This window comes from Arvicola amphibius, chromosome 2 (assembly GCF_903992535.2).
Source record: "Arvicola amphibius chromosome 2, mArvAmp1.2, whole genome shotgun sequence".
NCBI lineage: Eukaryota > Metazoa > Chordata > Mammalia > Rodentia > Cricetidae > Arvicola > Arvicola amphibius.
In genome coordinates this window covers 146,475,010-146,497,945 of record NC_052048.2, presented here as the reverse complement: position 1 = coordinate 146,497,945, position 22,936 = coordinate 146,475,010, and the positions used below count along the sequence as shown (strand labels likewise).

Below are 22,936 nucleotides of genomic sequence, written 5' to 3'. Positions count from 1 at the left end.
CGTTGTCACAGGCTGTGAATCTTTCCACAACACAACTTGTTCTTCAGCAGAAAACCTTCTTCTTCTGATTGTGTTTAGCACTTCAGTATTTCCCCGTGATTTATGAACGCCAGCAGTCAATTTATCTGTCTGAATGCTGTAACTCTCTTTACTTTGAGCAGCTGTGTTAAATCTAAACACATTCTGATTCCTGTCCTCACTATTGAAAGAAAACACCTTCATTAGGAGGTCCATGGGTTCAGTCTCTAATGGTGTGGAGAGTTAAGCCTGTATTGTTCTTTTGAGGCCACTGAATGTAGTCTAATATTCTGGCCTGATATCCTATTAGACAGCCATAGGTGGTAGCTCATTCAAGTGACATGTTCCTTCTTTAGTCTGGCATCTAGAGTCTGCCTTATGCCAGGTGTCATGGGCTTTTAAGATGACTTTACTTGTGTATTTATTTAAAGGATATGTCCTCACTGAAGTCAGTGCCTACAACTGGATTAATTCTCATTGAAAATACAACTAAAGAACCTGGGAAAGCTATTGCTGTCATTGGTGAATACAGCCTGTATTACTGATCTCATATGTATAACTCTCGAAAATACAGCTGTGTAGTCCCCTTTGTAGAAAAGCATCCTGGTTTACCATGTTGTGCAGAAATTAAACAAAAATGTTAAACTTAATCTTTTAGCTTTTGTATGGGGTTAACACATGCTATTAAATGTGTAAGGCCTTCCCTCTGTGGTTTGATTGCAGAACCCAATCAATTGTTTTCTAAATAATAAAAAAAAATGGAATGGCACTAGAAGATTCTATATACCTGCTGCTCCTTGGGACAACCAACAACATTTTTGTCGTGTCAGGGTTCTGGGTGGGTTCTCCAGGCGACATGAATTTATGCTGGTCCAGGAAAGCTGGGAGCCCCGTGCTTCTCTCGGAGTCAGAAGCACATCCCTTCACCGGCCATCAATGTAGGAAACCTCACGGGAAAGCCGCTCTCAGAGAAGAGCCTGAAGAAAAAAGCTACAAATATGCAAACCACTTGGAAGATAGCTGGATAAAGGAGGAGCCCTCATCTTGCTGAAAATATTCTTAAGGAACCAAACAGTATGTTCATACTTACCAAAACAGATTTAAAAACTCAGTGATGGGACTCCATGCCCACCTCCCCGACTCTTCGCTGGGGTTTGCCTGGCTGTAGCTAGTGGAAGCCTGTCTTGTTCATGCTCAATTGCTGTGAGGTCATATGTGTAGCCACTAGCTGAGCACTTGCTTGGCAAGCATGGGGGCCTGAGTTCAAATCCACAGAACCCATCTAAAGAGCCAGGGGTAGCTGGCTGCATGCCTATAACTCAGTACGGTGAGGATTAGGGACAGGAGGATCTCTGGGGCGGGCTCACTGTCACCCTAGCTCCAAGTTTAGTGAGAGACTCTGTCTCAAATAATGAGATGGAGAAGAGAGCAGGATACCCAGAATCCTCTGTTACACTCCACATAGGTGCATGAATGCAAACACACATGCAAAGTGGGCATGCGACACACACTTTTGTTTTCAAGCATTGAAAGGGTCCAAAGTACAATGTGGTGATAGAGGGTTGTCTGGCCTGTGTACGGCCTGTCTTTGTTTCCAGGAAGCACATGTAGTTTCATAGTTCCAAATGGCTTCCACAGTCTTAACGTGGAGTCTTAAACAAGCAGAGCATTTCTCTCAGCCAGAAATGGCTGAGAAAGCCCTTCAGGAAAGGAGAAAATGAACAACTGCCCGATGCCATAACACCCCCAGTGTCATATGGGGTCAAAAGAAAGAGTGGCCCAAGGTGGGGAGAAAACAGAGAAGGGTCAGAATCTACCCTTTGAGGTGCCCAGCTTCTGATGAGTCATGTGTTATTCCCCTCAGCAGACGTGACCTCTTTAGTCTCCTCTCGGCTTCAGGCAGCAGTTGACCTTTGCTGTTAAAATCTTAAATTACTGAGATTCCATCTTACACCAGTCAGAATGGCCAAGGTCAAAAACACTAGTGGCAGTTTATGCTGGAGAGGATGTGGAGAAAAGGGAACATTCCTCCATTGCTGGTGGGAGTGCAAACTTGTACAGCCACTTTGAATAGCAGTATGGCCATTTCTCAGAAAATTAGGAAACAACCTTCCTCAAGACCCAGCAATACCACTTTTGGATATATATCCAAAAGATGCTCAATCGTGCCACAAGGGCATTTGCTCAACTATGTTCATAGGAGCTTTGTTTGTCATAGCCAGAACCTGGAAAACAACCCTAAACGTCTCTTGACCAAAGAATGGATTAAGAAGATGTGGTGCATTTACACAATGGAGTACTACACAGAGGAAAAAAATAATGACATCTTGAAATTTGTGGGCAAATGGATGGAGCTAGGAAACATCATATTAAGTGAGTGAGGTAATCCAGACCCAGAAAGACAAACATGACATATACTCACTCATAAGTGACTTTTAGATATAAAGCAAAAAAGATCAGCCTACAAATCACAATCCCAGAGAACTTAGACAACAAAGAGGACCCTAAGAGATACATACATGGGTATAATCTACATGGGAAGTAGAAAAAGACAAGATCTCCTGAGTAAATTTGGGAATATAAGGGTAGAAGGGGGGGGGAGGAAGAAGGAAGGGCAGCAGAGAAAAAAGATACTTCAAGTGTTATATTAAAATGCAAGTAAAAGCAATCCCAATTTTTGTTTGTGTGCATACATTCACAAACACGCACACACATGATTCCATTCTTCTCTTCTGAAAATCTTTATTGTAGTCTCTTGTCCCTGGGTGCTCACTGATCTTTTATTGACCCCTCCGACACAGACTTCATTCCCTTGCCTCTCAGCAGCTTATCTAGTATCAGGCCTCTTCCAACTCCTCACCCCTCACCTTTGTAAAAATTGACACTAAACTATCTTTCCTGATCTGCTTGGCATTTTAAATCCAGGCTCAGCACCAGTTAAGTTCGTCCTCTGTGCTGCAGTGGATCTGGCCACATGCTAGAGATGCATCCTCTGAGCTGCAGTGATCTGGTCACCTGCTAGAGATGCATCCTCTGTGCTGCAGTGGATCTGGCCACATGCTAAAGATGCATCCTCTGAGCTGCAGTGATCTGGTCACCTGCTAGAGATGCATCCTCTGAGCTGCAGTGAATCTGGCCACCTGCTAGAGATGCATCCTCTGAGCCACAGTGATCTGGTCACCTGCTAGAGATGCATCCTCTGAGCTGCAGTGATCTGGTCACCTGCTAGAGATGCATCCTCTGAGCTGCAGTGGATCCTGCCACCTGCTAGAGATGCATCCTCTGTGCTGCAGTGATCTGGTCACTGCTAGAGATGGCATTGCATCCTTCATTGTGTTACAGATGGGAATGTGGTTAACCATTCTCAGGGCTAATGAGCATTTGGTGGCCAGAGCCTTTGTCACCATCAACTTCCAACTCATAGGTTTTATAAGTGATGTAACGGTGACTCACGATGCCCCCCACCATGGCTAAGTAGGTGGGATCTTTTGGCTAGAAGATGCAGAATGGCTCAGGTGAATGACAGGACACTGCTACCCGCACGCGTCCCTATCCATCAGGATCTTGGGAACTGGGAAGGAGCAGAAAGGCATCTTGTTCACCTTTCACAAAACAGAAACACAGATGTTTATGTGATGAAATGTGGTGGGGAAGGAGGGAGAGACAGACAGACAGAGAAGAGAAACACAACTTGAAGTTCTGTGAATTACCCTGAGAGATGCTCTGTGTCTTATTTCTAGAATTTTCTTTTTGCTTCCTGATCTTTCATAGACATCCTTGAAAAGTTCTGCTTTACTACCCCTCAACCAGCCATCCCTGAATCCCTGCATCCCTGAATCATCCCTGTATCTCTGCATCCCAGCCTCCCTGAGCAGTAACTGCTCCTGTTTCCTGACTGTGAGGCTTGGTCTAATAACATGCATGCGTCACCTGTGCACATTGCTTACTGAACACCAAGGCTTTATTTCGAGGTGACTGGAGAGTCACCAGCTACTGTGAGAATTAACGAGAAGGCTCCCACTTACACTCTGACCTCTACTCCCCTGATGGAAACAGCTCACAGAGACAGAAGGCAGGCAGGAGGCAGACAATGATCTAGCCCTGATCTTACTCAGATTTCTAGTTTTACTCATACTTGTTGTGTGTGTATATGGGTGTAGATGTGTGTGTATATGTGACTATACCTGTGTGTATATACACACGTGTATATTTACATGTATAGTATATGTACATGTATAGAATGTGTATGCAGGTATAGGCAAGTGTGTGCTTACATGTGCACATGCATGTATGTATATGTGCATAAATATGTGTACGTGCATGTGTGTATGTATGTGTTTGTGTGTCCAGGTATGTGCATGTGTATATTGTATATTTACATGTTTGGATGTGTGTGATGCATGCATGTTTGCATATGTTTAGTTATGTGCAGTTCATCATTTGTTTAGGATCATTTGATTATAGCCTGTTACTGCTTGAATGTGTCTCATCCAAAAGTGTGTTGAAAACTTAATCACCACTGCAGCCATACTAAGAGTGAGGCCTCCCTGGAATGTTTTCTGAGCAGAACCCTCATGAATGGATGAGTGGCCACTCTCTCTCATGGTCTTCCCTACCTTCCTCCATGGGACAATGCAGAAGACCTGCAGTGGATTCTGAAACCCCTCCAGACCCGCGACCCAATGCATTTCTGAGCCTTATAAGTTACCCCGTCTATGGAATTCTGCTGCAGCAGAGCTAAGAAGATTAAGACACCACCACAACCAAGATTCAGCGCAGTGAAAGCCTGGCGGCCTTGGAGCTGCCGTCACCAGTATCACTTTGTCATTTCAGAATGGCAGTCATGAGCAGCATCACAGAGAAGCACTTGTGAAGGCTGGCTTTCCCCCTACAGAAGCCCCTCAGTTAACACGCTAGTCACTGCTTGTCTCATCTCTGCCTGGCATCGCTAGGTGGCATTTACAAGCGATGGTTATTCATAAGATTTTTTAATGTGACTGTAAGTCTCATTTCTATGAGGTGCATCTAAGAACGCAGTTTCTGCAGTGTCTTCTGGACATGACAGGAGCGCTGTGTTCATGCGCTCCACAGCAGCAGCGGTTGCATACACAAGACCTTCCCCAGGTCAACATCCACGTGGGGGAGGTCAGGGGTCATGAGCTGAGGAGCTGTTGACAGTTGATGTCTTCTTGGGCAAAGAGAGTCAGTTTTCTTTAAGAGTGCAACCCCTGGTGTGTCCAGCATGTTTCAGCACATGGATCCACAGCCATGAATATATGGGCAGTACAGATTGGACCAGTGGGTTACAAGAGAGAAAAAAGAGGACCCAAAGTTGAGAGGAGTGGAAACAAGGGGATCTGAGAGGTGGGGGAGTAGATGTGGATAAGATCCAAATCCATTGTATGCATGCATAGAATTCTCAATATATTCATATATACATACATACTATACATATCAGAAATCATGCGGAGGAAAATAAGGAAAAAGAAGTTATACAGTATTGATTATGGAAGAAAGAATTCAGTTTCTGAGTCAGATGGCAAGCAGACATTTAGATTCTAAAGGAAGCACCAGCTTCCACTGTCACCAGTCCCCTTGTGTGCATGGCTGCGAGGTCTCCTCTTTCCCAGTGTCACTCTTGTTACCGGTTGGGTGTTTTAGCCACTCTGATAGGAGCTACATTGGTCACATGAGGGTACCTATAAACAAATTGCCAAGGGCTAATCACAGGTCTGAAGCTGCGGGTCCATATCAGCTGGCAGCAGCTCACTCTGCAGAACAAGGCACGAGCTGTGTCCCTGTACTGGGGCACCTACTTCATTCATGACTGACAGCTTTCTGCCTTTATGACATCATGAAGTCCTAATCACCTACCGTTGGCGCCATCTCCGGAGGCCATCTTGTCACCCAGGAGGGGCAAAGAACAGCGCTTTAACATTGGAATGGAGGGGAACATATACAGCCCATGCACACGCTGTGCCACTTCTACTTTGTATCTGAGAGTCTCTGTACTTTATTCTGACTGCCAGCCAGGGCTGACGGAGTCCAGCTTCATTAGCCTTTCTCTGTAGCTGCTGCGAATTACTGAAGTGAGGGTTTCCTCTGACTCCCAAAGCTAGGCAGGGTCCACTGTGTCTAGAGTTCCACGTGTCTCACCCGGGGCATTTATGATCTCCTTATTTTCTCAAGCTTCTGATCAAATCATTATCCCTAAACTGGTAACAGTTGGCAGATCACCCCTTCCCACCCACCCCAAAGCCTCTTAATTCTCGACTATCAGACACAGATGAAGCTGAGCCCGAGCCTCCATGATACAGTTGGGGAGGATGGCATGGAGGACTGGGGAGCAGCCATCACCGCTCTTTCACTGGGTCAGCAGAGCCTCTATGGCCACAGGAGCCAGGATCACCCTCCTCGAAAGGCCCTCTCCTCCCTCCTCCCCCTGCACCCCCTTCCTGCCTCAGCCCTCAGTTACCCCCAGTTCCTTAGCTGTTCCTTTCCGCTTCTTTCTAATAACCAGGCTACAGAATGAGCCTCTCTTTGCTGCTTGGCCCGTTTGGGTTTTAGCTCCCTGTCAGTGGGCGGGGTGGAGCACAGAGGAGTTCTACTCTGTTTCCTTGGGACACTACCAGGATCCTGCTGAAATGGCGTAAAAGGCGGGAGAGGGAGGGCCTTCTGTCCCGTGGGTGTGTTTTCTGAAACCCTGCCGCGTTTGCCAGGTGGGACTTGGCTGCGAGAGAATCACTTTTCCCTTGAGTCCTGGGTTTTGTGATCCTGAGAGCGTTACTGACTTTCATTGCTGGTTTGTTTTCTCTGCCAACATTGTCCAGCATTTGCTTTGAAACTTCCACTTGGGATGACTTGGGGTCCTTTATTGCCTGTGCTGAAATGAATGCCAGCCGCTGAGCCAGTCACTGGAGGCTACAAACTCAATTCTCCTGGGAGCGGGTGTAAAAAGGTTAATGTTGGATTCAATTGGAGCATCCTCGGGTCTTAGCAGGGAGTATCCAGAGCATATCTACGAGGTAGGCAAGTGGTAGAAGAATGGAGAGGCCCGGTGTTGAAGGCATTGCTGCCAGATACTTCCTGGAAACATGCCTTACACAACATCGCAAAGCGAGCAAGGCATGGCCATGGTGGCAGTCTTCCAAGGTTTATGTCAGTGTGTAGACTAATCATTTCCGCCCCCAAGGGGCTGCTGTGAGGCCAAGCATGGCAGATACACATGGAGCTCTGTAAGCGAGTTTTATAAACTGGGGCCTGCCTTGGGTGCTGGTGTCACCTGGAGTCCCCCTGGGCAAGGGAGAGTCAGAATTTAAAGATACATCTCCCAAGGCCTTTCACTGCACCTCTTGGGAGAGCTTTGAGGTCAGGTGTATCTAGCCAGGTATCAGGAAGTCTAGCTTCCTGCTCATCTTTGTCACTAACAGAGTTCTGGGGCCAAAGGATCCTGTCATCTGTAAAATGATAAAAGAATAGGGGGTAATCCTTAGGAGCCTCTTAGTGGATGGTTCTGACACTTTATACCTATTCTGTGAATGGCCAATGGTATGTGATTGCCAACAGTAGCGGAGGCGGAGGGGGGCCGGACAAAATGCCTTGAAGCATCTCAAGTCATATTGGTATATGACTTTCACACTTAGCCACTCTGCCCTTCTAGATTCATTACTCATCATAGACAGCATCTAAATCTTCCTTAATGAGCATTAATTTGTATTAAATTTAAAAATATTACAAATCCATTCTCCCCCCACCTTTTGGGGTGACTACATATTCATGTTGGGTACCTCCTTAGCTTTCACTGTCAATTGGCATAGTCTAGAGTCATCTGAGAAAGGAGTCTCTATTGAAGGACTGCCCAGACCAGACTGGTGTGTGGGCATGTCTGTAAGAATTGTCTTGATGGTTAATTAATAATATTGGTGGGCCCAGCTGTGGGCAGCACCATTCCCTAGGCAGGTAGTCCCAGGCTGTATAAAAAGGCTAAGTAAGTATGAGACTGTGAGCAAGCCAGAGCTAGCTTGAATTCCTGCCCTGATTTCCTCCAGTGAAGGACCATGACCTGAAATTCTTAGCCAAATAAACCCTTTGTTCCCTAAGTTGCCTTTGGCCATGGTTGTTTACCATAGCGAATACAATGAAGCAAGTGTGGGAGTTCAGCTGTGTTCTCCTTAAGCATATTCACAGCGCTGTGTGACATCATCATCATCTATGAATAGAATGTTTCACCATCCACAGTGACAACTCTGTAGACATTGAACGGTTGTGTGGTGTGTGTGTGTGTGTGTGTGTGTGGGTGGGTGTGGGTGTGGGTGTGGGTGTGGGTGGGTGGGTGTGTGTGTGTATACGTGACTGTGGAATGCACATGGAGGCCAGAAAAGGGTATCTGGTATCATCCGCTGTTACTCTCTCTGCCTGCTCCTTTGAGACAGTTCTTCCTTTACCTGGGTCCTTGTTTTTCATCTAGGCTGGAAACCAGCAAGCACCAACCATCTTACTGCCTCTGCCTTCTTTGCAGGTTCGTAGAGTGACAGGCCTGTGTGAGATACCCTGCTTGTTTTGCAGATAGTGATACTGAACCCCGGTTCTGATGATTGCATGGCGAGTGTCCTCAGCCACTGAACCATGTCTCCAGCCCTTCAGTTGTGTTTTCCCCTTCCATAAATAAGCTCGCGCCCTGGGCTTCATGTAAGCAGAATAAGGCAGCAATTACCTTTCTGTGACTTGGTGCTCTTAGCATAACGTACTCTCTGGTTTTCCCTCCCTCCATCTCTTCTTGCTCATTCCTTCCCCCACAACCACCTCCCTTTCTCCCTCCTTCTTACCCGCCCCCCTCACCTCCCTTCCTCCATCCCTTCCTTCTGTAGTGCTCCTAGAAATTGAACACAGAGCCTCACACATGCTACCTGAGCCATCTACTATAAGTTCTACTCCCAGTCCCCACATCAGATTTTCTAATTATTTTTGATTAAGTTTTTTTTACATTTATTTTTATTTTATGGGTATGCACCTGAATGTGTTTCTGTGTACCATATGCAGTGCCTGCAGAGCCTGAAGAGGACATCACATCCCCTAGGACCAGAAATACAGACAGTTGGGAGCCACCATGGGGTACTAGAAATTAAAACAGGAGCCTTTGGGAAAGAGCCAGTGCTCTCAACCTCTGGGCCATCTCAGCAGCTCTGCCCCAACCCCAATTTTAAAGGCAGCTTTCCCCAGAAAAACTTTTGAAAAGAGGTAGGCTGGCTGCCAGCTTCCTGATATGTAGGTATAGCTGCCCCAAGAGTCTCTATTTGGTCTTAGCAGTGTCAGAGTCTCAGAAGAGCCTGTGCCTCTGGCTTTGGGGACGTCATGCTCTCTGCAGAGCAGGGACCTGTCCCTGTGACCTCCATCTGTCCATCTGGAGGCTCCAGGCCTTGGCTGAGTCTCTAAGAACCCTCCAGATCATCAGCACAAGTCGATTTCCCAAATGGACTTGGCTCTGAGTGCTCCTGAGTCTATAGCAGCTCCCTGCAGTTGGTGAATGAATTATTTCTCAGCTTGTTCCCTGAGAGACCTTAATGCAAGCCTCAGGAGAGATGTGGGCATCTTCGCTTTTCTAAACTGATTCCTTCACTCTCGGTATCTTTTCAAAATTGAATTCAGTCATGCCTGGATGGGTGCAGGAAAATGGTTTGGGGTTCGGGATTCCAAATCCCTAGAGGTCGATGTCTCCAATGTCCAATGATGTAGGAGGATTTTCAGATGACGTGTGCAGGAACTTGCTCTGTGCTCCAAAACCTTATGAGGGTTCAACTTGACACAGTCTAGACTCCCCTGGGAAATGAGTGTCAATAAAGGATTGGGTAGAGCAAGGTGTCTCGTAGGCATGTCTGAGGAGGGTGGTTGTCTAGGGTAGAGCAGGTTGTCCTGTGGGCGTCTGTGGGAGGTTGTCTTGATTATGTTCACTGATATGTGTGGACCCAGGGTAAAAGTGGGTGGCATGTTCCCCGGGTTTGGATCCTGGACTGTGTTAAGAGTAGACAGCTAGATGAGCACAAGCAAACATGCATGCATTCTCTCTCTGCTAGTGACTAGATGTGACCAGCTACTTCGAGTTCCTGCCTTGACTTCTCCACAATGAAGGACTGTAACATAGAATTGGGAAATGAATAAACCCATCCTCCCTTAATGTTGCTTTTGTCGGGGAATTTATCATAGGAACAGACGTGAAATTAGGACAGTCATCCCCATATTACTATAATGCCTATTGTGATGTTGAATGAGTTTGTGTTTTATTACATTGTTTGGGGCAATGACAAGAGAAGCATTGCTTGTATACATTAAGCATATGCACAAATTATTGCTCAAGTGTTTCTCTCTGTGGCTGGTTGATCTGTGGATGTGGCACCCACCAGCGTGAAGGGCAGAGTGCATTGTCTGCTGCAAGCAACACTCTGCTGTCTAGAAAGCTGATTTAAAGGAAATTCTAAAAGTCCTTTTGCTCACCACATTGTAAGAAGTTCAGATTCAGGAGAGGATTCAAGGGACTGTGAAGCACAACCCCACGGGGTTGTGGGGTTGGAAGGAAGGAGGCTGGCGTGGGCACCAGCAGATCCCCAACTATCAGAAGGCCACGGCCTCCAAGAGTATCCAGTGTGACTGGTTCTTTTGAGTAGAAACTGGGTTTTTTTGTGACTAAGCCATGGCTTATGTCATCATTATGCCTGTGGACTCCAGGTTTGATCCACTACTTACCAGTCCAGTTATGGTGTAAAAGGGAGAGTAGTGACCCCATAATAATGAGCAAGCCGTGGATGGTGACCTCACTTGGCCCTAGGGATGTATAAGGCCACTGTGGTTTCCAGGGGGTAGGGTCATAAACACTGTGAGCCCTATAGAGGACAACCCTTTTGGTATCTTCCAGCTGCTAGTGGTGGCTGGTGGCTCTTGGCATTCCACTGTTCTATGTCCCATTGAGACCTCACTCTTCCTCCCAGGAACTCCCTGTGACTCTTCATGTCAGCCCTCTTCAGTTTTCACCTGTCTCTGTCCACAGATTGTGTGTGTGTGTGTGTGTGTGTGTGTGTGTGTGTGTGTAAGCGAGAGAGGAGTGTGTGGGTAAATGTGCCACAGCACCTATGTGGAAGCCATAGGGCAACCTGGCATGCTAATCATTACCTTCCTCTTGTTTGACACGTGATCTCTTTACTGTTCGTGGCTGCCTTGCCAGGAAAGCCCATCTGCAATCTTCTAGGAATTCTCCTGCCTCTGCCTCTTACCTCGACACAGGAGTGCAGGAATTACAGGTGTATGCTACAATATTCAGCTTAACAAGAGTTCTGAAGATTCACGCTCAGGTCCTGTGCTTTCATGACAAGTATGTTACTCACTGAGCCGTCACTACACCCCTCTTTGTCCCTGATAGAAGCACCCCGGTCACAGGGGTGAGCACCTGCCCTAATGACCTTACTTTCACTTAATGACCTGTTTTCGACAGTTTTCAAATATGGCCGTGTAAGGGCCTCAGAAAAGGGGTTTCACCGTTGCGGGAAAACAGTTTGAAGTACAGTTCCTGGATAAACCCTGAGAAAGGACAACTAAAACCATTTTGGTCACGACACAGTAGGGTACCAAGTATATCTTCTGACCTCCCAGAGTGTGTTGCTCTTGTGCAAAACCCACCTGTTTCACCGTATTCTCAAGTGTCATGTTCTCGGTACTGTCTCGTCTCCTCTTCCTCACGTCATTAAGTGACCCACTCTGTCACTTCCTTGATCCAGATATTGACACCACACCTTTCTGCAATGCGCTGCACACAGCAGATTGCCAGGGGGCTTCATCAAATGCATTCATCAGTGTTCACTTGCCTGTCTTACCAGGAAATGTTTCAAATACAGATTTCAGCTAGAGAGGAAATTGATGATGCTGAATAATTTTACCATAGATTCAGTGATAGTTTCCAGGTAGGTGAAAGGAGCTAGCAATAGTTTCCTGGTCTGTAGAGAGAGCCACCAACGACTCCAATGGTAGATGCAGAGACTTGAGTCTTTCATAAGGCAGTTATGGCTGGCAGAGACAGTGTGACCAATGGGAAAGCCTCTCCAGCCAGCGTGCTGGTGTTACAGAAATAGCCTTGGGTGTGTGTGCACTTGAAGCTCTGAGCTCTCGTCCTACATTATGCTACCTTGGATCACTTCGTCTGTGGCTCCGATACTCAGTTTCTTCACTTGAAAAGTGAAGCCAGGAAAGGCTGCTCCTATGACAAACCTTGGTGATTTGGCTAGAAATGACAGAGTGGCCCCCCATAGGCTCATATGTTTGAATGTTTGGTCCCAGTTGATGGAACTATTTGGGAAATATTAGGAGGTGTGGCCATGTAGAAGGAGGTATGTCACTGGGGGTGGTGGACTTTGTGGTTTCAAAACTCCATGCCATTCCCAGATTGATCTCTCTGCCTCAGGCTTGTGGATCAGATGCCATGCCTGCTGCTTGCTACCATGTCCTGCCATGACAGTCATAATCCTGAAGCTCTAAGTCTCCAATAAACTTTCTCTTATATGCCTTGCCTTGGCCATGGTGTTTTTTGCAACAGCTATGGAAAAGTAACTAAGACAGAAGTTGTCATGAAGGTCAAGGTAAGGAATGCAGAAAGATGTTTCTTAAGACCTGAAGACTTGCAGGGTACTAGGAAGTTGTGTTTGCTTTTGCTTTGTGTCTCTACATGGCCTTGCTATGGAAGGTATATGCTGAAAACAAACAAACAAACAAAAAAGACAGTCAGCCAGCAAGAAAGACAGTGTTGTGTTCTTGGGGAAAATTAGCTGCGAGTCAACAGAAAGTTCTGGCAGAGCAGCCGACAGAAAAGCAAGTGAGGTAGGAAAGCAGCTGCCAGCGTGAGGACAAGCATGGGCTGCCAAGGACAAGGACAAGGACGTGAGCAGCTTGGGAAGAAGGCAGGCCCACACAGCGCTGGAGGGCTTTCTCTCGACCCCTCCCTCGGACTTTTCCCTCATCATACTTGGACTGACTTCACTGGTTCCAGAAGCGCCTCAGACCTCTGACACAGTCCCTAGAGTTGCAATGTCCCGAGGAGATGAGACCAACAGTGGAAATGATGAAAAGGAAAAAGCCATACCCAGATGTCTTTTGCTGGGGCATGATAGTTGATCCGTCTCCTTTCCAGGTATTTTCCTGTCAGTTCCAACAATGTGTCATTTTTTTTTCGCTAGTGCAGGCCTAGAGCTGAAAACAGAAAAGTTCTTTCATCGCTTTCCTTCTTGCTGAAGTCCTTGTCAGCTTGTTTTTCACTAGTCTTTCCATTGTCATTGCTTCCAGAATTGCTTGCCGAATTTTCAGTGCTGTTTTGGTGGCGTATTGAAGGCAGACCTATAAAGATGAGTCAACCAGGGATGAGTTTCTGCCGTTGATCCTGGGTAGGAAAAAAACAGTTCTCCTTTGCATAATGAATGCAGAAAGCATTTGCATTTTTTCTTATCTGTTGCTACCCCTGGGTCTTTCTGTTGACCACAGTGAACTTGGACGTGTACTAAGTACCTAAGTAATGCTAGATGTCCTGAGACAGAACAGCATCTCCTACCCACTGACATCCAGAAGGCCAGCCTGGGTCCTACGTGCTGGTTCAGGATCTCAAGATCTCCAGAAGGACAATATGGTTGGCCTTAACCACTGTTTGCTTTTATATCTGCATCCGTTTTTCTGAATAATTCTTTGTCCTCTGTAACGCCCTGGAAGTTGGTTCAGTGTGTCCATACCAGGTCAGACTCTGCAGTAGCTAATCCCAGCTGTCTTCCTGGGGAGCAGCAGCAGCAGAGGACAGCTCATCCCGAGCCCCGTGCAGGGCTCACTGCATCCATTGGCTTCCTTCATCTGCACATCTTATCTATTATCTGGAAGGTTTCTGCTGTGGGAGGAAAGGAGGACAGTATAGCATTGCATTTGCATACTGATAGAGACAGCAACATTGCAGCGACTCTGATGTCTCCTTTCAAGCCCAGCAGGCCGACTGGGGTTCGTTCTTACAGGTCTCAAGGAAGGGGGACATTTTCACACACTTGTTTGACCCTGGTCTACAGCCAGGCTGTCTCTGACTCCCTGGACGGCAGGAGTGGAGAGGAACTCTGGGGAAGGGATGTGGGACCTGAGGATTACGGGTGGAAGGGCACATTTAGTTAAGGTGTATCGGTTATATGAACAGGGGATGTGCCCACCACACCTTCTGATGTCCTGGGAATCTGACAACTGGCACGTCTGTTAACTTTCCTGGTGCAGGACAGGGTGAGAATGATGCCCACCATTCTCTGGAACTCGGGAACCTGGGGGAGGGTATCAGGGTATAGACATTCATTCTTGGACACAGCTCTCAGTAGGCTCGCCATGGGGAAAAGGCGGCTGCAGATGGTCATGGCTTGATCAGCCCACAGCTCAAAAACCTAGCATTAGCCTTAGAAAGTTTAAACTTCTGTGCTAGCTTCTGGGCAACATCTGCCTCAGAAGTCCCTCGGGTACAAGAGTGGGGTGAAGTGGGATCTCACTCTACCCTAGAGAAGAGGCTCTGTCCAGAGCTGGAGGAGCATGCTGACATTTCCTGAACTGCTGTGTCCCCCTTTCTCATGGGCGGTATTCCCTTGATTTCTCTTCACTGTTTACAGTTAGGAAATAGTCTCCTGTCTCAAAAAGATCAAGTGAGGCTTCTGTAATGTGGGGGTTCCACAAGTTTGGAAACTGTGCCGGTTTCCTGCTCGTTCTGTTTTCAACACCAGCTGTTTCTAACTCTCCTCTTGCAATGAGCCCTGCTGATCATTCTCAGAAGCCAGAAAACATCCATCAAATTGGATCGAAGGTGGAGAGTGTGCCCAGTCCTGCCTCCAGTTCCATTCTCACTGCAGGCCAAAGTTGAGGTCCCAGGGGAGCCGTGGCCGTTATCTGCAGGAACTTCAAATTTTCAGAGGTCTTTCTGACATGTCCAGTGAGCTCCAATGACCCATGCCCCCATTAGTTCTGCGCTGTATTTAGTTCGGATGGAAATACAGACTCTTCCTAATTTAATCACTAACCAGGTAACCATGGAGATGACATCAAGCCTCCGGCTTCCTGATAAACCTGCTGAAGGGTGGAAGTGCTGCTCCAGGGTATGCAAATTGTCAGTAAGGCTTTGCCTGCAGGTCTGCATAAGCTGCCCTTGGCCTCTGGTGTTGTTAGGATTCAGAGATTGGAAAGCCAGCAATCCCGGCCTTTGTCTCAGTGCTTGCTTTTTCTCTCCTCTCTGCAGGTTTACCAACAACTCCCACACTGGATATTATGTCCTGAGCAAAATTCCTCATGGTAAGATGGTTCTATCCTTGCCTCCCCCCTTGGAAATCTGCAGACCACAAGTGAGACCGAGAACACTGAGGCTCCGCCCAGCCCTCAGGGCAGGAACAGGGCACCACAGAGTGGAAAAATCCCTGTGGCTCTTCTGTTGATAACAGGACCAAGTGAGCAGAAGTTACTTAGTCCAGCTGCTGGCACCTCTGGGAAATCTCCTCCCTAGAGCAGTGATGCCCGCTCCCTGCCCTGATTCTGTGGAGCAAGTTCACCCATGTCTCCACATGGGGTGCACTCGCCCGATGGAACCCAGCTCGCCTGGGCAGGCTCTTGGCTCTATCCTCACTAATAGAAGGAAGTCCCTTACTTCCCCATGTGACATCAGAAACAAAGCTTCATGTTGGTGCATAGGCTACTGTGGCCATAGCTCCAGAAGTGCCTTGGGAAAGGAACCAAAGAAATGAGTCATAGGAGAAAGAAATGACTCCTGGCCCAGCAGTTCAAGAGTGGTGTGTGTTTGTGGTTCATGCTCTTCACTGACATGATTGTGTTCTCAGAAGCAAGTTCTCAGTGCTTTTGATCGGATCACCCAGCCTCGTGCTGTTTATGGCCTTGAATTGTGTTGCTAAGCCTTCCTGGGCTCTCCCAAGTATGTAATCTAGGGACGTAGCTCACCTGGCAGAGCACTTGCCTAGCATGAATTAACCTCTGGGTTTGGCCCCAGCACTGTATAAATCTGGCATGGTGACACAAACCTGCATTCCAAACACTTGAGACACAGAGGCAAGAGGATCAGAAGTTTAAGGTCATCCTGAGCTATGCAGAGTTTTGTAGTCAGCCTATGCTACATGAGACCCTGTCTAAAAAAAAAAATACAAAGTACAGGGTTATAGACCAAGGGCACACATGAAAGGGAAACCATGAGCAGGAGTGTTGACAGATTTTTCAGCTCCAGGAAGGCACATTTCATTATATATTGGCAATATAATTATATTACCCACCCATTGAGTCCCACAGATTAGGACACCAGTCAAGTTTGGTGAAGCCGTTGGCCCAAATTAAGAGCCAGCCACGGCGCTGACCTTAAAAAGCCCGTAGATGTGACTATGTTGTTTGTATATTTACCCTTTCTGTCTCTTCCCTACCGGCTCCTCCTTCTGCCCACTCCCATCCCAGAATCTCCATCATTTGTTTCTGGGCATTTTGGTCCTGGACTCCCATTGTCTCCTACATTCTGTTCTGTGCTCTCCCCGCCCCCCCATGATGCTCTGAGAAGGATAGGTACTCAGGGCTTACCCTGGAGAGGGAACTGTGCTGCCGGCCTCATCCTGCAGCTTCTACAGATGCTGAGGTTGAGACACAACATTTCCCTGATAAACATCAATAAATAACAGCAGGTGTTGCTAAACCATATCGCTCCAGAAGAGAGCTTTAGCCACAGCATGAATGTTTAGACTGCTGTCTGTTCTCTGCTAAGCTTAGTAAGAATGCAGGCATGTCCTTAGAAAATAAACATGGCGGGCGTAACTTCATTTGGACCTCAGACAAAGAGTTGCCTGCATGGAGATAAAGGACAGATGTGTTGGAATGGAGCTAATTGTTTTATCATGGTATTAAACCAAAGAAACTGAGCATGACGAACATAGTAAACAGAAAGTATCCATGGCAGGGGGAGATGTGGAGAGATGGCTTTGTGGCTAAGAGCACCCGCTCCTCTTCTAGAGGACAGGAATTCGGTTCCCAGCACGAATATCGGGCAGCTCACAACTGCCTATAACTCCAGCTGCAGAGCACCAAACTTCCTCTCCAAGCTTCTGTGTGTACCTGCACTCATATGACCTATACTCACAGAGTCACACACATACAACACATAATTTAAAACAGTAAACTCAGTCTATAAAAATTGAAGTATTCGCGGGGATCTTTCATTCAAGCACATTGTAGCAGAACCTCAGATGCTGCTCAAGGAGTGGGAGTCATCCTACCCAGCTTAAAGCAGACAGACATCCTCAAAGGCCCTCTTGAGACACATCCCCCATCCTGGGAGCAACGAGTGTGTGGAACATGCTGGATCTTTCATTCTGCCTTACATAAATTCACAAAGCTCCACACACAGCTCACACCTGACATATTAAGATTTTACTACATCTGGGAGGACTCAGGAGAAATGGATTCCAAGAATTTTGTCTGAGTGTTAGGTAAAGCAGCTGGCAAATCTGAGGGCGGAGGAGAAGGCTGGGCTCTGGGCTTATCCACTATTCCATCATTCACTTCCTACATGAGCCCAATACCAGTGAGCAATGGTGGGCATTCGTGTGTGTGTGTGTGTGTGTGTGTGTGTGTGTGTGTGTGTGCGCGTGCATGTGTGTACGTTGTGGTGCATGCATGTAAGAGAATATATGTGGACATGTGTGAGCATGTATGTGGAAGCCAGAAGCCAATTTCAGCCACTGTTCACCTTGGGGCTTTCTTATTGAGACAGGGTCTCTCAGTGTCTTACCAAGTCGGCAATGAGCCCTAGAGATCTGCCTGTCTCTGCTCGGCCCCAACACTGGTACTGCAGTTCTGCACCACTGTGCCCAGCTTATTTTACAGGGTTCTAGAGAACCCACTAAGGTTCTCGGGCTTACAAAGCAAGCACTTAGACAAGCCTCTCCCCAGACTCTGCTTCAGGTATTTCTTATATAAAAATAATTGTAATACTCACCATCATGTCCTGATTGTGTTTGTGGATCTTGGCCCCTGTACCTTAAGTGTTAAGCATTTAGCTTTAGGCATTCTTATCGGTAAATGACATGAGAGCCCAGAGAGGTTGAATCCCAGTGCAGGGCTGGCTGGCTTCCAAGCCATGTCCCTAATGTCACCCCTTTGGAGGAATTCAAAGACAGATCTGATGTAAGCTTGCAGAGTACAAGCATTAGAGCTGTGTACATCAGGTCTTTAGTGAGGCTGGGTTGGGTTATCTCCTGTGGATTCACACAGAATGGACAGATTGTTCGTCCATAGTCTCTGCTGGATGCTGAGGCCAGCATCCCACCCTGCCTTCACTTTAGCCCACTCTGGGTCCACTGAGGGGCATCCTTGCATCTTCCCAAACCTCCTCTTTTTTTGTCCTAAGGTCACCGATGGGAAATTGATGCTTTAGTAGCCAGTTTCCGATGCTGGCCGAGTCCCATCTGAACTGGGCCAACCTTCAGCCTGCACCTTTTGCACCTCAACCTTCAGCCCTGTACCTTTTGCACCTCAACCTTCGAAAGGTTCCTTTCCCCCTCGAGCAGGTGGCAGGGTCTTATGGCTTATGCTCCAACTGGGTTCTAATAGAAGATAAGCACATTGACTTTATGAAAATCAAAATGTCTTTATTAGAATATTTAAATTTGCATTATTCATGTGCAAAAGGAAGAGTTGTTCTTTTGTATTTGGTGGGAGTAGTAAAGATTTGGTTTTGATGCGTGTGAATATTTGCTTGTGTCTGTGTATGCATATCATACATGTGCTTAGTGCCCTTGCTGGTCAGAAGGCTTCAGATGTCCTGAAACTGGAGTTCCAGATAGTTGTGAGCCCCTCTGTGGGTGCTGGAAACCAATTTGGGTCCTCTGCAAGAGTAGCCAGTGCTCTTAGCCACTGAGTCATCTCTCCAGTCCGTGGGTTAGGGGTTTTTGTTTTGTATGATAGGGTTGACCTTGAGCTTGCCAGGCAGATGAGGGAGGCCTTGAATTTTTAAAACCCCCAACTCTCTCTACCTTCCGAGTACTGGGGTGACAGGGGTGCACTGCTGTACTGGGGTAAGTTCCCGTTACCCACACAGATCCTTACTTTTTCCACAGATTACCCCGTTGCCTTCCAGCACTGCCCCCTTTGTGTTCTAACTTAATGACAGTATCTACCATTTATAACCTGCATTTTCAACCAGCCGCAGAAGGGTCAAGCTAAGGTTTCAGTACCCTTTAGCTCTTGGTATCGTTCCTATCCTACAAATGCCAGGAGAGATCAGGGTGCCTCTCTGTCTCTGCCTGTTGCACATCCCTGTCCCATGTGGTTAGCTCATGTGCTTTGGCCTCTGTTGCTGGTCCAAGCAGAAACTCAATTCATAATGAAGCCAAAGCTACAGTGAGAGTTCCAGACAGCTCAGTCTGAATCTATCCAGTGTCCTCTTGCCTGTGGGTAGCTCTGTTTGACTCCTCCCTTACCAAGTTCTTAAGCCATTCTTGAAGGACATGTGTCTTTATCCATTGTTTACTTAAGTAGAAATAAAGATGGTCATTTTTAACATGCAGTATTTCAATAACAATTTTCATGTCAGAATTTCCATTAAGTAAGGCAACTTTCCACAGTGGATAGCCACACAATGCTAGAAATATAGCTCAGTGGGTCAAGAGCATGCCTGCAGCCGGGCGGTGGTGGCACACGCCTTTAATCCCAGCACTCGGGAGGCAGAGGCAGGCGGATCTCTGAGTTCGACGCCAGCCTGGTCTAAAAGAGCTAGTTCCAGGACAGGCCTCTAGAAACTACAGGGAAACCCTGTCTCGAAAAAACAAAAAACAAAAACAAAAAACAAAAAGAGCATGCCTGCTCTTCCAAAGGTTCTCAGTACCCCACATTGGGAGGCTCATAACCTTCAGTAACCCCAGTTCCAAGGGATATTATGCCCTTTCCTGGCATCCACAGGAAACAATACTCACATGGACACATAATAAAAATAAATCATTTTTAGAATTTTAGGCTATGTTTTCAAACAAACTTGGTACAGTTTATCTCTTCAATTTCTATCATAATTCTTTCCTTGAATTTCTCCTGTCTTTGGACTCAATCCTTTAAAAGAAATGTGTGAGTGAGAGTGTGTGTATGTGTAGAGAGGATGGGGAGAGAGAGAGAGATAGAGAGAGAGAGAGAGAGAGAGAGAGGGAGAGAGGGAGAGAGAGAGAGAGAGAGAGAGAGAGAGAGAGGAGAGAGAGAGAGAGAGAGATATTAGGGTCATCTTGAAAGTCCACAAAGTAATGAAAGATCAATGCTCCTATAACAAATAAATTTAATAAATTGGGTAGTCACTCCATCAGAAAGTGCTGGCACTTTGGGGGTCTGAAAACTCAGAATAGTGATAGAGTGGAGGCTAGCAAAGATGTGCATCAAAGACATTACTTAGACGACAGGCCATCTGTGCAGAACAGTGTCCTAGCTTTGCTCAAGCACAGAAACTATATTGCTTTAGAATTGGGCTTGGCTTTGAAAGCCACAGTGTATTTGAGAAGATGCAGAACTGAGTCAGCTGAGTCATGGTTCCTTCTGCCTAGAACTTCTTACTCCCCTGATAGACTGGAGTGCACAAGGATTTTGTTTATTTAGGAAGTGAGTTCCAGGAGGAAAACAGTGCTCCCCAAGAGACAAGCCTAGCAGCACACGCAGGCACCCTAACTTCAGCTTTTCAGTGACAAGAATTCTAAGGTCAACCCTCACCCCAGTGGCTGTCTAGCTCTGCTTTCCTTCCATGGGTTTTGGTTTCCATATTTAAGAGGGGCAGGGTAACTGCCCATACTTAGCCTCTACAGAACAAAGGACAGAAAACAGTATAGGTCAGAAAATATTTATTTAAATGCTACGTTACTATTAACACTGCATTAAGCAACAGGACTCAGATGGGGGCATTGTTTTTGTTTGGGTTTTTAATTTTAATCTTTGATACAGGGACTTATTATGTAGCCCAGGCTATCCTTGAACTCACGATCCTCCTGCCTCAGCTTCCCAACTGCTATAAATGAGGGCTACCACATTCAAGCTATGCTGCTGTGAATTTGGGTAAGCACACATGATAAAGTAACTCTGAGTATTATCTTGATTCTGAGAAGTAAATCTGCCTTCCAAAATCTAGGAAGGAAGAGAGGGCTGTGGGAAATTCAAGTCTGCATTGAGCTGAGCCCTGGTGGCTCAGTCAGTTTTCTTTTAGTTTTTCCTACTAGATAAGACAGAAGAGATGTTTGAGGTCTAGTAAAGCCATCGTCAAGCATGGCCCCTGCAGTGAGTCCATGCTGGCTAGAATGTGGGTGCATACCCAGGGCACATGGGTAGCGACAGAGCTGGGTAAACTTTAGGATGTGCTTGGAGAATGAGTGATTTAAACCCCCAACCAAGTGTGGTTGCTCCGCATGGTAACACACTCAAGACATGTTGAGCATGAGAGAGATGTTATGAGCTCTCAGCAAGACTTAGCACTCGGACCTTGAGTAGATGAAGGAAGGTGAGGACAAGAGGCTTACATTCAGGTAGTGTGGGCTTCTGCAGACATGGGCCATGGGAGAGTTCAGTGGGTAGGGAGGTCAAATGGATTGTCCCTGTGGGTGGGTGGCTGGTGTTCTCTTGGAAAATGAAGACAAATGTTGAGTCTTTGTGTCCCATAGCCTTTTAAATAATCTTTGGTGACTTGTTCCCAATTACGAATTGAGCCTGGTGCATAGAAAAATCAAGGCTCACAACTTCAGGGAGGAACGTGGGTAAATCTCAGCATCCGGAGCTGTTCTTCTGAAGCTGAGCCTGCTTCCTTTCTGAAGATGTCATACTACCGTATGCTGGTCTCCAGGACCCATCTGGTCACACATACAGACATGGTTTGGCTCTGCAAAGGGAGCAACTGTCACAACTGCCAGAAGCTGCATCACTAGATTGCTCCTACCCCTTTGAGAAATATTGTCATAGAAGCAAACTGGTTAGATATTCTGAGAAAGGCATGCACTGGAGAAGGGAGGGTCCTACGGGGATTTCCAGAACCACAGACACCTTCTGCCTTCTGTAGCCCTGGACTGGGTGTCACTCTGCTTCCCCTTCCTCTTGTCCCTGCGTATCTTTCTTGGTGTAGCCATCTGTAGCCAGCTATTCTACCTGGGTTAAAACAGAAAGGTGACTGTTTCTCTGGATACAGTCACTCCACCCAGAACAATATGGTTATGAGATCATCTTAATTGTCTACTCTAATGTATAGAAAGCACTGTACATGGTCCATATATTCTAAAGGCAGCCCAATCCACTTAAACAACTTCCTAATGACTTTCAGGGTCTGCCTACTCTAGCCTATCCCTCGGGCTCCACCTAGTGGGATGTAGTGTTAACATAAGCCTGCATTTCGGATTCTTGCCCTTGGGAATCTGTATTGTTATAAGTCAGTGTGTCTAACACTGTCTTTATTCCCCTCCTCTGGGCTATTGATGGCTTTCTTGTGTGAGGAATCTCATAGTGGGTTTTAAGTTGTGCAAGTTTAGAGGCATGTATATGTTAGTCTCCTAGGACAAAGCTGTGTGTGTGTGGTGTCCCCAAGGGCATCTGCTCACCGATCTGTATGCAGATCAGTATGCTCTGCATCAGGCTGATGCTCCTGCATGTCCAAGCCTAGAAAATGAATGCTGTGGTCTCAGCAATATAACTGGTGCCTAGCAAGTGCTTGGTGCATGGTGGACCAGTGCAGCTTGCTCTCTGGTGCATTTCATATTGTTTTGGTCACCTTCCTTTCTTCTTCTCAGTGCTTTGGTCTCTTTGGTCTCTCTCTCTCTCCTCTCTCTCTCTCTCTCTCTCTCTCTCTCTCGCTCTCTCTCTCTCTCTGTGGGTTGTGTGTGTGTGTGTGTGTGTG

General features: G+C 46.7%; 1 protein-coding gene across 3 annotated transcripts in view; it reads left to right on the top strand.

Moving 5' to 3' along the window:
• Positions 1 to 22,936, top strand: part of Dpp6 (dipeptidyl peptidase like 6) — a 655,432-nt gene that overhangs the window by 448,666 nt on the left and 183,830 nt on the right. For 2 of the 3 annotated variants that reach the window (XM_038318721.1, XM_038318723.1), the window contains exon 6: positions 15,301 to 15,347. The exons of the other annotated variant lie outside the window; for it this stretch is intronic. In XM_038318721.1, coding sequence (XP_038174649.1) covers positions 15,301 to 15,347 — 47 coding nt within the window. The remainder of the gene's footprint in view (positions 1 to 15,300; positions 15,348 to 22,936) is intronic. 3 annotated transcript variants of the gene reach the window in all.